Consider the following 13,371-nt stretch of genomic DNA (forward strand, 5'->3'; position numbering starts at 1 on the left):
GGCAACAGCACGAACCACTGAGCCACCATGCAGCCCTCAGGTTGCAACCATTGATGTTGTGTAATGTTCAACTTAATAATGGTTCACTCAAATATAGGAAGTGATATGTTAAGTAACTGTGTTGCATTGCAGTCACCGTATTAATGTCAGAGTGTCTCATGAGTGATTTATTGTCTTTTTGTTCATATAAAAAATGAAACAGGACAACTGGACAGTTTGAGGTTTTTCAAGTTTTATTTCTTTGTCTCATTACTCTTAAGCTGAGTTACAGTAGCTCTGCCTCTCATTTTCCTCCTTCCACTGGTGATTAAGCCTTTAAAACACACCAACATGGAGATGGATACAGTAGTTACCATAGTACTGAGCCATAACGACACATCTAAAGTGGCAGTGAGAGGTGGAGAGGGAGGGGCACACAGACACAAATACTGTCACCGACCGATCGTCTCATTATTAAAGGAAAAAACAGATAAACTGAGAACACTCAAACACACTGCTGCTGCTGCCTACGTATACTGTAGTCGAGCTAAGGACCGTGATGCTATGACTTGGCTATGGATGGGGACTGTGTGTAAAAGAGAAGGGAGGGGGTGAGAGGATGGTTGGGGTGGTCCCTTTCCTGACTTCCGTTCTGGACAGGAAGTGTCTACTCCTTGGTGTGCATGTACATCAGCAGATCAGCGACACGGTGGCTGTAGCCGAACTCGTTATCATACCTGGAGAGAGACGCAGGGAAAAGAAGAAAGAGAGATTTAATGATCAGTTTTGAAAAAGATAAAACTGTTTCCTTTTACATGTGGGACAGATCAAACTAACCAGGAAATGAGCTTCACGAAGTTGTCGTTCAGGGAGATGCCAGCGCCAGCATCAAAGATGGAGGAGTGGGTGTCACCGATGAAGTCAGAGGACACCACCTGCAAAACACAAAACAAGTCAGATGTTGTGTAGCCAGGGACAGTTTATGCAATATTACTTACTAATCTCTAAATACACAATCAGTCAGAACTATCATGGAGGACACAGGTTATATTTTTTTTTCACATAAAACACAATTCATTTGAACAAGAATGTTTTCTAAAAATCAATCCTAATCCATGCATCCGAATGAAATTAAAACCCCACCCCCTTCATCCCACTGAGTTATGATTTTAGCTGTGACATTATTACTAGTCATGTATTTGCATTACCTGGTCCTCGGTGTAACCCAGCACTCCCTTCATGGGCCCATGTGAGGCCTTCTTGACGGCTTCCTTAATCTCAGCGTAAGATGCAGGCTTGGACAGACGGCATGTCAGGTCCACCACTGACACATCAGCCACTGGCACCCTGAAGGCCATGCCTGTCAGCTTACTAGAGACAAAGACAGGACAAAAGATAGATATTAGACTTGTGTCACCACCTATTTTTTTCTTTCACAACATCTGTTAACCACCTTGATACAATTAAAGGTTCATCCAGTGATTAAGCTGATGATAAATAAGGTTGTGTGTATGTATTTACCCGTTGAGTTCGGGGATGACTTTGCCCACTGCCTTGGCGGCACCAGTGGAGGCTGGAATGATGTTCTGGTGGGCACCGCGGCCATCACGCCAGGCCTTGGCGCTGGGACCATCCACTGTCTTCTGGGTGGCTGTGTATGCATGGACTGTAGTCTGCAGAGGAGAGTGTAATATTACATACATGACACATATATTTCCTTAGTGTCTTAATTTGAACCTTCAACCCTGACATATATATTATATATATTACAGAACAATCTATCAAAAAGTCTTGAACTATTAAAACTCATTTGGACACAGATACATGTAAATTGAAATCATGCATGTTTTCAGAGCAGTAACAGATTTACTGTAACTTACCATGAGAGCCTCCTCAATTCCAAAGTTATCATGGATGACTTTGGCCAGGGGGGCCAGGCAGTTGGTGGTGCAGGAGGCATTACTATCAACAGAAAGATAGACATGGTCACTAACTAGCAGACTCAAGAATCACTTGAAATACAGAAATCTTTTCATTTTAAAAAAATGATTTTACTAAAAGAGTACTAGAGAGGCTGCAGTAACATGTTTGTGTAAATTAAAAATGTACAGTACGCAAAGTGTGCAAAACCAAAAGCAAGTTACCTGACGATGGTCATGGAGGAGGGGTCATACTTGTCCTCGTTGACTCCCATGACAAACATTGGAGCATCAGGTGAGGGGGCGGACACAACCACACGCTGAGCTCCACCCTGGAGGTGAGACTGTGATTGACCAGCAGAGAGAAAGAGAGCACAAGTTAGAAACTGGACAATCTGTGTACAGTATTTGCTTCTATGTGCATGTGTGTATGTGTTTGTGTGTACATACGGAGGCCTTCTCCACACTGAGGAAGACTCCAGTGGACTCAACAACGTACTTGGCTCCAGCATTGCCCCAAGGGATCTCTGCTGGCTTCATACTAGAGTCAGAAAGGAAACAGAGTCAGTGTAAGGTTAAGTGAGTATCACTGCTGTCTAGGACTTTCACGAAAGTAGAAACAGAGATAGTTATGTTTAGCAAAAGAAGTGAAAGATGGTCGTAGGAGGGTAATCTTGTTAGAACGGTACATCCAGTGCTGTCTCACTAACTGTGAATATCCTCTTTGGATAATTTCATGCCAGTAGTGTCATACTTAGTGCTCATACTGGAGGTAGTGTAAAACAGGAATGTCTCTTCCATATCCCTCCACTTTGTTGGTATTGGCTTTTGCAAAGTGGAGGCCCCACCGCTCAATGGACTAAAAAAACAGTGGGTACAATGGGTAGAGAGGCAGCTATGACAAGGCCTGAGGCAGCAGACAGCCTCATTCCGAGTGACAGGAATTCACCCAGGATATTAAAGACCAGCAGGACAAACTGGCATGAAATACCTCACCTTAAAATGAAAAATAGATTATGTAACCATTCCAACTGAACTATTAGATGGCTGCTTCTATACAGTTATACTCATGTTGGACCCATAATTCCTTCATATAAATCAGTAGACCTGTTCTTGGCTGCCACCAGTTAGCAACATTACTGATATTTGTGCAGAAACAGCCACTAGCCACCAAACGTCACCATCACTCACCACTGGAAGACAGAGATAGTGTTGCCATCGACGATGAGCTTGCCATCCTCCTGGGAGACCTCTCCATGGTAACGGCCGTGGGTGGAGTCATACTTAAACATGTAGACCTAGGAGAAGATTCAGATTAGTTGTTAGTAAAATTTCTGTGCTCGTCTGTTATTTTCTTCAACAGCCTCTTTCAACAATAGACACTGCAAACTTTTCAATTGAGGAATAATGAGGATCTACATGGATTTAAACATATTGTTGAGGATAATTTACGTATTTGTAAGTTTGCTCACCATGTACTGCAAGTCAATGAAGGGGTCGTTGATGGCCACAACCTTGATGCCTTTCTGAAGGCAAGCCCTCAACACGAGGCGGCCAATACGACCGAAGCTGCAGAAAGAGATAAAGAGGGGTTAATAATAGTTGCTTTGGGAAAATGGTGGGAAACTTCCTCAGGATGTCAAATCACTCCTGGGACCTCACATGAACCCCACCAGCAGGAAAGTCATGCCCTTCTTTCACCTCTATATTCTTGCTGCTCCACTACTGTTAAGCTCATTATTAATCCAAGCCAAACATGTTTGGTTGCTGGTTCACATTAAAATCTTGATGATCAAGGACAACTAAAGCAGCTACATGAAGTGCAGCATTAGTCATAGAGAACGTTTTTTTCAGATCAGTTTCATATTTTGGAAAGAAGGAATGGTAGAAGAACATACAGTCATAGTTAACTGGTTAACTGAAGAGCTTCAGGCGACCTCCAACATGTAATCAAAGTAAACTACAGATTTTACTGTGCCATTACTGTTTAAAAGGAAATCCATTCGCACTGTTCTGTACCACAAGCTCTAATTACAGTTCCACAGGATCAATGTGGGCAAACAAATGCATTCGCAGCACCCTCAATAACCCTCTACTAATACCAGAAATTACTGGGTGCACAGTGAATGTTCATCCCCAAAATATGCTGCACTGACATCCTGTCCTTATCAAACTATAATCATTCTGAACTATCCTGTTTCTGAAATTAAGTGTGTTTCAAACTCACCCATTGATTCCAACACAGAGATCTGACATGGCTGCTGCTGCTTTGGGGGGATTGAGTTACCTGGAGAAAAAAGAAAAAAAGAGAGAAACCAATGACATTAGAGAGATAACTACAGCTACTGAATGACGAAAATAACAATTCAATCTCATGTAGCAATGTCCTCTAACTGGCAAACAGACAAAATAACCATGTGCTCTTAACAATGCCAGAAATTAGTACAACCTAACAATGTAATACACTCTCTTCTTTGTCGCTGAGATTAAACATCAGTTGGTAGGCTTGACAACAAAAACACAAATATGCAAATGCTTAGACAGATGTAAACGGTCGCCTTGGCAGCAAGAAGTGGCTTTAATCAGGTTAGTTAATTTGTTAGCAACATACAGAGACTGCGTGTGTGTTGCACTGGTGTAATGTGGCCATGTCTGATAACTCTGGTCCTTCTATTCTTTGGACTCTACAAATCAAAAAACAGGAGACTCTTTTATGCCTTTATGAAGCTTTTCAATAATAACTATGCATTTGAAAATGTTCTGTTGAGGAAATCTAAACATCTACTTTGTATGATGTTAATTAATTTGCCTTTGTCAGCTGTCAAATCTGTACAATGCTGAAAGAAACAGACTAGAAACTATGTTAGCAGCAGTAACCTAACATTACATCGACAGGCAGTGTGACGCATTAGCACATACAGGTTAAAAAAACACCAAGGTGGTACATTGGTGTCCACAGATGAAGCTGGTATAACAGTATGAGCTGTGAACTTTGGTTGAAGGTGCAATAGTGGACTGAAAGTGTGCAATGGGTTTGATTCTGTTTGTTGTTTTTCTGACTGAAAAATACAGGCTGTCAAATAACATGTTTTACATATATCTGCTGCAGGAGGAGGGAGGTGTTACATCATGCATGGACATGTTTAGAAAACAATAGAGAGGGATAAGGGGGCAGGGAGGAACGCAGAGTAAGCAGTAGGTATGTAACGCAACAAACAGAGACTTGTCTGCTGACTGAACAGAGAGGAAGCCTGGCCTTGACTCAACTATGTGACTTCTTTTCCCTCTGCTTTCCTCTCCTTTTCATACACTTATCTCTCCACGCCTCCTCTCTCTTCTCCTCCCACTGTTCCTCCCCCTGTATTTTCTACCAATTGCTTCGCCTCTCTCTTCCTGCCCCCTCCTCCACCATCTTATCCCTCCTCTTCCTCTTCTCTGCTGTCTTTGGTATGTCTATAATAGAAGAGAAAAGCACTCTTTGATATCATATTTAGCTTCTTCTTTTATATCATGTGATTTGCCTTTTGGCAGAGAAAAATTATATCAAAGCACCTGAAACTGCATCAAAGATTTTGTGTGTAAATTAGGTCAATACTAGGTTCATTACCAGCTGGTTTAAGAGATGTTTATCTGAAAGCCTGAATTAATTTAGGGACTCATTTAGGGTTCATTAAAATAGGGTGTACGAGTCAAATATAAACCCAACACATGAACTCCTGTGGTTCAAGAGAAGTTGTGGTGAACTATTTTTTACCAACAGCTGCAGGCCTGTTAAATGTGGTGTTTCACTGAGGTATCGTCTCTTGAAAGATTTCTGTCTGTAACATGTATCCAAACACTTAGCTCAGACTGCCGAGCAGATATGTTAAGTCAGGAACATTAACCAGGTACTAACCTTGTCAGCAGCTAATGTGTGTGTGTGTGTGTGTGACCGTCCCAGGTAGACTAAGGGCGCCACGGATTGTCCTTGAAACTGGTTGGTTGCCATTTTAGACCACTGTAATCTCCTAATCTGTTGTATATGTGCTTCTGTCTCTGAGTGAGTGTCTCTGTGGGGAACATGTAGGACAGGCTGTCGATCTGGTGAAATGCATTGTGGGAGCACTTTAATAGACTGAAGGGGCAACCAGATTAGAGTAAATCATCTCTCTCTCGTTCTCCCACACCGTCTCAAATGTATTTGAACCTGAGATTTATTCACTGTTGTTATTAAGTACAATAAGGTGATGCTCTGTCACGCTTTGTAACAATTTGATACCCGTCAAGATTAATTTATAGAGCTATTATGGTCTTCAACTGTCAGATTTCAAACAGTTATTTTTAGCGTATATTTGTTTCTAGTATTTTTCTTGTCTGCCTGTTTGTAGCACCTTTATTTCAGGACAGAGCAGCCATTTTGTGTTCTGCTGTTAGCATCCATAATACAAGGTCACCAAAGGAGAGTCAGAGAGAGAGGGAGAGAGAGAGCACACAGTATCATCGTGCTGTTCTCACATTTCTGTCTTTCCTCCCCTTTATACTTGGTTCCCACCATCACCTATTGTGTACTCACAAAGCCCTCTCTTTCCCCTCTTTTGAAGTTTCCTTCCCTGTCGCCAGTGCACTTTTTCACAGTAGAGCGTCCCAGTCCTTGGCTTTCTCTTTCTCCATACTAACTTCTCCATTTTCTCTAAACAGAGCAGTTGCCCTGGGTTTTCCAACACAAAATGGCTGCTCTATTGATGAATGATACTACTTTTTAAAGCAGAGTGGACTATTCTTACTGACTCAAGTAGATGGAAAATGGGACTGGACAAAGTTTGACAGAGCCAAATAACAGAGAGATCTGTTGGGATCTGGCTCCAGATGTGGAGAACTTGACAACTTGACAACCTGATCTCATGGAAAATAAAGTTTTTAATTAGTTGCTGAAGTTTAAACTATGAAAATGAGAGTATGTTTGAATGAACTGATGTAGGAGAGTACTGGAGACTTTTTACTATGTGCGCACAAGCCTGCCTGTATGAGCTTGATGACACGCCCCCTTCATATCCGTTACTGTTGCCTAGCTACAGTGTGGGGGTTGGCCAGTCAACGGGAGAAGAGGGAGAGTTAAGGCACTTCTCTCAAAGAAAAGGCCATGTCTAACATTTGGAGAGATAGGAGCCTTCATGACTGCATTACAAATAATGAGCACTTCTGTTAACAAAAAACTGGTTATAGGTAAAAGCACTATGCACAAATTAGTTTGGTTAAAGTTGGTTGAACAGCGAGCAAAATTCATGCCCAGGAATTCGAACCCTGCAGTTAAATTATCCAACATTTCTACTGGCATTTTATAATAGGACAAAAATCCTCCAAAGCAGCCAGCAACTCTTTCCACTTCTCCACCACACAGTCCTGCCTCTTTTGACTGGAGACCAATCAGCCCAGATCTAGTATTCAGCTCACACTTTTCTAACAGGCCGACACATACTCACATAGACACGTCCCAGCTCACAGAGGCAGTATTGTGCAAAGAAGACCACAGAAGTTAGATGTTGTTAACTGCAGCTTACAATCTGCTGACACTCACTCAAACGCAGGAAGAGGAGGCAGACAGACGGCCAGATAAATGAAGTGCAGCAAGGTTTCTTCAACATTTTTCTGGCCATTTACTACCTACTACAGATGTATTACCCTGCTCACTTTTGTTCACGATCAAGTTGAAGACAACAGGGACTGAAAAGATTAAAGTGAGTATTATTATGAGTTCACTTCAGTGGCAGCGTCCATTCTAAATGGATTAATCTGTCATATCAATGCTGGCATGAACAAAATACATGATTTAGATTCCTGAAGTGCAGCCAGCACTTCTTCTGATTGGCTGGCCAGGGACCAATCAGAGAGACACTTAACCACGCCTCTAAAGAGTAGGAAGGGAAATGCATCCATCTAGTCTCTCCATCTCTCCATCTAACCTTCATCTCTCATCCGCACTTCTGTGTCACCTCAGTTTTGCTCAATAAATCTCCCCTTTCACCAGTCAGATATTAAACCACACCAGTAAGTCAAACACTTGACAAGGGTGGTACGACCATACCTTCTTCTGATTGGTTAGAGAAAGAGAAGAACCAGCCAGTCAGACATGCTTTAGTGTTCAACCCCACTTTTTACCCACTAGTCCACACAATCAAATACCTGTTGTCTTTATTCAATGTGTGGGGCAGTCCCTCCTCTCTTCCTCCACCTGCTGTCTCTCTCTCATTGCCCCTTTTAATCCCATTTCTGTTGTATTATTCTCATCAGTCCCTCACTTGCTTTTTTTTTTTTGATATCACACTTCCCCTCCCCTTTTCCAATGCACCCAAACTAATCGTTCAAATTCGGCACCCTCCCTCCATCTGCCTATTTGTCTGTCCTCGCCACTCTTTGTCTGTCTGGTCCACCTCATTTAGCACACTCTACCCTCCCTCTGAGCTGCGACCCATTTTCCTCACACAAACACAGAGTTTCACCGGTGGGGGTATAGGGACAAGGGCACTGTGTCTGTGTGTAGTGCATCTACACCGGAGGGACCGTTGGGGGGAAAGATGACTCATACCCAGCCGACCAGAAAAGGACAAAAACAACAGGCTGCATCATAGTGGCAAAGTCTCAAAATTTAGGCAAAAAAAATGTCTGATGCTGAGAGGAAAAAGGGAGAGGAGAGGAGGGAGTGTGAAACAGCATTTGCCTTCTGCCAGCACCTTCTCTGGTGTCAAGCACCAACACTTTGCCAAACAAACACTGACTCTTCTTTTCTCTGTAATATGTCAACAGTCTCAGAGGAGTGTTTGGACTGTGTGTGTAGTTCAGTCACTTGCTCCTATCCCTTATATGGACTTGAGTTTTATGCAGCACAGATGAGCTACTGTTCATCTTTCCAACAGTATTGGAAAACTCTTCACAAATAATGACTGGCCTATTTCAGCTTGTGTATCTACTGCAAATTTGTTTTTGAGTGAATGAACCGACTGACTCTTCCTGCCCACTATGCCACTCCCCCCAGCCTTCCTCCTTCGTCTGCCCTTCTTTCAGCGTCTCCTGCCTATTCAAACCTCCCTCTAGCTTTCTCTCCGTCTGTCACACCCTCTTTCTACACAGTATTTTTCCACTGCAGTGGGTTGATTGGCTATAGGCCAGACAGGCTATCCAATTAGGTAATGTTTTCTCGTCTTGCCTGCCTCTCAGTAAATTTAAATAAATCAAATAGCTTTGAAACGGTTATACACTCTTACATGTGCAACACTAGTAAGGTCAAACTTTCTGTGGTCAAACTCTTTATTTGTCTTTCTGCTCATCTTTTTGTTCCTCCCTTCCTCTGCAGTGTACCTCCTTCCTCTCTTTTTATAGTTTCATCATAGAAGCAATGTCACTTTGCTGCTATGAACTAGTCAGTTAAATGTCCAATGCCATCACATCAATGGTCAGACACATGCAGGCGCCCACCACAGGCTGCGTGTCCTACTCAGCAGGTAGGGCCTCCTGCTGACAGTAACAGACAGACAACAAGTCTGCTGTTTCATCAGTGGCATAAGCAGCCAGAATTTATAAAGAATTGATAGATTTAAGTATTCCTATTACCAAATACACATACAGAGATCTGGGTTGATGAAATTAATAAAATAAAGCTGGTGGATTTAGTAACTTATTGCAAAGTGTTGTTCAAGCACACATTCATGCATGCACACACACATACACAGGTAGACATCAACCATCGTGAATTATTAAAAGGTGTGCTGTATCAAACTGCAGAGGATTCAATAGGAGAGACATGTGACTACTCTGCAGACACACACAGACTGCTCATGCCCTTCTGAGACTGTCACCAGGCAGATGACAGATATCCTTCCTAAAGCCCTGGTCCTTTTCATCCCCTCCTCTCAAGCTCTCAAGCTATCAAGCTACAGTACACCTTTATGCTGTGTGCACTGCTTTTCACTCATCATGGTAACACGTGTACTAACTATAAATTATAACTGTATTAATAACTGTAAATTATTTTTAAAACAAGGGTAACTGCTTTGTTACACATGTGTGGGCTTATATTTGTCAGTTGGACTTCCTTCCTCAGTATAAGGGTTATTTCCTTAAATTTACAACAGCTCAAAGTGCTGAGTCACTCTAGAGTTACTTCTCTCTCAACCACATCCTGGACAAGATGGCTGGTCGATTAGTCAGCTGCAGAGTGTAATACAAAGAGACTCATACTAACCTCAGCCTAGAAACAACCATGCTACCTCTAGGTGGAAAACTTGAATTGATCTAGAAAAAATGAGTCATAACCTCTTCAAGAAGGAGAAATGATTTGAATCTGTGCAGATTTTGAACCTGATTTGATAGAAGAAAAAATAGTCTATGTACTTCTCACAGCAAGTACCTGAGAATCCAATCCCCATCTATGAATAATGTCATAGAGACCTACAGTATGGCCTCACTTACATCACGAGTAGCTCATGTGTTGTCAGTATGTTCTTAATAACATGGCTGTGGTGTTTGTTAGGCTAGGAGAACATGTCTTGTGTGTTCCTGGTAGTGCTCTAGCTAATTTCATTGGCTACTGATATACTCCTTGCTCAGCAAAGCAGCCAACATGTCGGTCACACAGCCGCTGACATTTACATGTCAGACATTTATCTGACACCCTGACCTGCAGCACTTTAGAGTAAGCACAAGAGCAAAGTGAATGTCACAGTGATTATGTGTGACATGACAAGCAACAACTGGGCCTTATATGTGTCCATAATAATATGATTATAATAATAAACCTCAGAACAGGTTTATCTTTGGTTTATATTATTGGCATGGCACTAGTTTGTCATGATGTATAGCATTTAACCACCTCAAATGCATTGATAAGACTAGTAGACTAATTTTAATTTTAAAATTATATTGTAATCACTGTCATTTTTAATATATTAAACTGTATATTAAACAGTAATTAAACTGGATAAATTTGTGCTTTAATGTTAGGACCAATTAAAGACATTGGTCCAGAGGGAAGTAACAATCAGTCATAAATCATGTTAATTAGAAATATTGCAAAATCATTATCTGCTGATGCATAGCACATGGCTGCTAATGTTCTCCCAAAATGATCAACACAAAGCCTGAAAAGCCTGGTTACATATATATAGCTTTGATGATATAATACTATAATACTTAGCAGCCCCATGGCAGCTCTGGGCTTGTTATTAATTACCTTAAATCATTCACAACCTAAACTATGGGTCCAGTGTGGATAGCCCATTTCAAGCTGATGAAGGAGCTTGAGAATAATAATTAGCAGCCGGTCAGCATCACTGCTGCAGCTCAAGGCCTGCTATGACCTTCCTCAGCTGGAGTGATGACCTTCAACAGTGAGGCAAGGCCAGACATGTCTGCATCTGCATGTACCACACCTACCTGAACTGAATGAAAGTAACTGTGAGCTAACAGTGATAACCACGTGTAGTTACAGTCTTATTCACTGAATTAAAACCAGTATTACTATCAATAATACTGCTCTTAGAAACAGGATGAGATTGATTAGCATTCCCAATTTTTGTATAATAGCATTGAGTGGCTTTTAGGCTTTGATATATATTGATTTTGCCATTTTTAAAACATCAATTCTCCTGTTACTGTAGCTTCCTCTTATTAATTTTCCACACAACACACGGCTCACTAGTTCCGCTCTTCAGGCGCCTAGTTAAAAGCTTCATAATAAACTGAGATGAACTTTAGCTGTGTGGTATGGTTGCTTTTAAAAACGCAGGCCTCTTTGAAAACCGCATCAACAGGTCTGTCGAGTCAAATTGCGGCAGAATCATGCGACATGTACTCTTCCCTCTCTGCCCTTCAAAAAAGCATCACAGGAGCACTTTCAGCTCTCCCTTGTTCATCTTTCGAGACTCAAGGTTATTCATGTATCTCGTTTCGGTTCTTCGGTTCTTACATCACAGTAACCTCACAGTAACCGTCATTGCGAGAGTACATTCATCTCTGAAGTCTAATGGCGCAACGACGGCAGACTTCATCATGAGGAGCCAGGGAGGCACGTAGCTTCACCTCCGGCTCACGCACACCCATTCTGCCCAATACACTACTATAAACAGCAGTAAACTACAGATTTCACTATTAACTCGTTTTCATTCAAGCTTCTACCTGGATAGATTATTGCTAAGTATTCTGTTGTGATAAACGCATATTCTTGTATTTGGTTACGTAACATGGAGACTAATCCACTTCCGCAAAGATGCAGCATTGGGAACTGCCAATGTCACGTTACCCGCTTAGTATGACAATTTAGCTTCGGGTGAAAAACATATACATTATGAATGAACCGCATTACATGATTGCATTGCAAAAAGGGCATCATTTTTATAGCTTTTGGTGTAAGGTAAATCAACTACGCATGCAGGGAGCATTATACAACCAGCAGCCTCTCTCTCCAGACTCCATGGTCATGGCCGCATCCCCTCCCATCCTCTCTTCTCTCTTCATTTCCCGCATCATTAAGGCATGCATCCAGCGAAAGAGGATGTCTTAATTATGCCCAATGGACATTACTTTACCCTTTCATCCTCTTATCAGTCTCCAGTGTTCCTGCGCCACTTTAACTTTTACTTTTGGCCGATTAAAATTAAGCTGGATGTACAAAACGTGCACAGGCTTCAGTTACAGCCTTTGTTAATATCAGTCTAAATTAAAAAGAAATGCGTGGGATTTAACGTCAAAGCTGAAGATGTGTAATTTAAAGAAGTTAACGTATGATAGGCCAACATTGAAGCGCCGACAGATAAGCTAACATTTGAAACCGTAGTGTAGACTCTTTACAACGCTGAACCGTTTGTATACGTTAATTGTGCCGAATTTCGATCATTTTCGGCAAATATGTGTGCCACGGCCGTTATAAAGGCCGATACACACTGAAGGCTAAATCGGGTTTACAGCTTACCTCTCGGCTGATGCTTCTTCTGTCTGTGTGCGCAATCCTCAGTACCGCCTGCCGCTTTTATACAAGACACGTGCCTCGGGGAGCCTGGTCGCCCTGGTGATGTGACGTCATGTCATCCTTTACTGCTGAAGAGTCCATTCGGAACGAGGGACTGGTCACGGGCTCACAGCGGCTGCCATAGTAACCAGAGAGATGGCACACTGGACTAGTTAACATGTTAGAACAAATCTTAACTCAGATAATAGACTTAATAGGGTTGTGTTGATGCTAAAAACATAATACTAACAAGACAGACAGACGGGGGGCAGATGAGAGACATAAACACACACACACAGAGTATGGCAGGGCACCAAAGTGACAGAAGAAGAAGTGGTAGTGGTGGGGAATGATGAAGCATTTTGTCCCATTCCCACATGTAGACAGCTAGACACTCACGTGTCTGCATGAGATATATAGGCAGAGACATAAAACTGCAGTAGCAGCTTTAATAATCAAAATTACACTGTGTTGATGTAATTAGTAAGCTGGTCACTC

At 41.9% G+C, this 13,371-nt stretch overlaps 1 protein-coding gene across 1 annotated transcript; it reads right to left on the bottom strand.

Annotated features, from left to right (window-relative positions):
* Positions 1-215: 215 nt before the first annotated feature.
* On the bottom strand, positions 216-12,954 carry gapdhs (glyceraldehyde-3-phosphate dehydrogenase, spermatogenic). The gene is made up of 11 exons (XM_067602234.1): positions 12,838-12,954; positions 4,126-4,185; positions 3,371-3,467; positions 3,090-3,196; positions 2,349-2,439; positions 2,124-2,242; positions 1,860-1,941; positions 1,501-1,652; positions 1,188-1,350; positions 817-914; positions 216-716 (listed from the first exon to the last, which is right to left on the bottom strand). Exons 2-11 carry the CDS (start codon positions 4,152-4,154, stop codon positions 647-649), a joined length of 1,008 nt encoding a protein of 335 aa, XP_067458335.1. The 5' UTR covers positions 4,155-4,185; positions 12,838-12,954; the 3' UTR covers positions 216-646.
* Between the last annotated feature and the right edge of the window lie 417 nt (positions 12,955-13,371).

The sequence above is a fragment of the Thunnus thynnus genome, chromosome 10, assembly GCF_963924715.1.
Source record: "Thunnus thynnus chromosome 10, fThuThy2.1, whole genome shotgun sequence".
Lineage (NCBI taxonomy): Eukaryota > Metazoa > Chordata > Actinopteri > Scombriformes > Scombridae > Thunnus > Thunnus thynnus.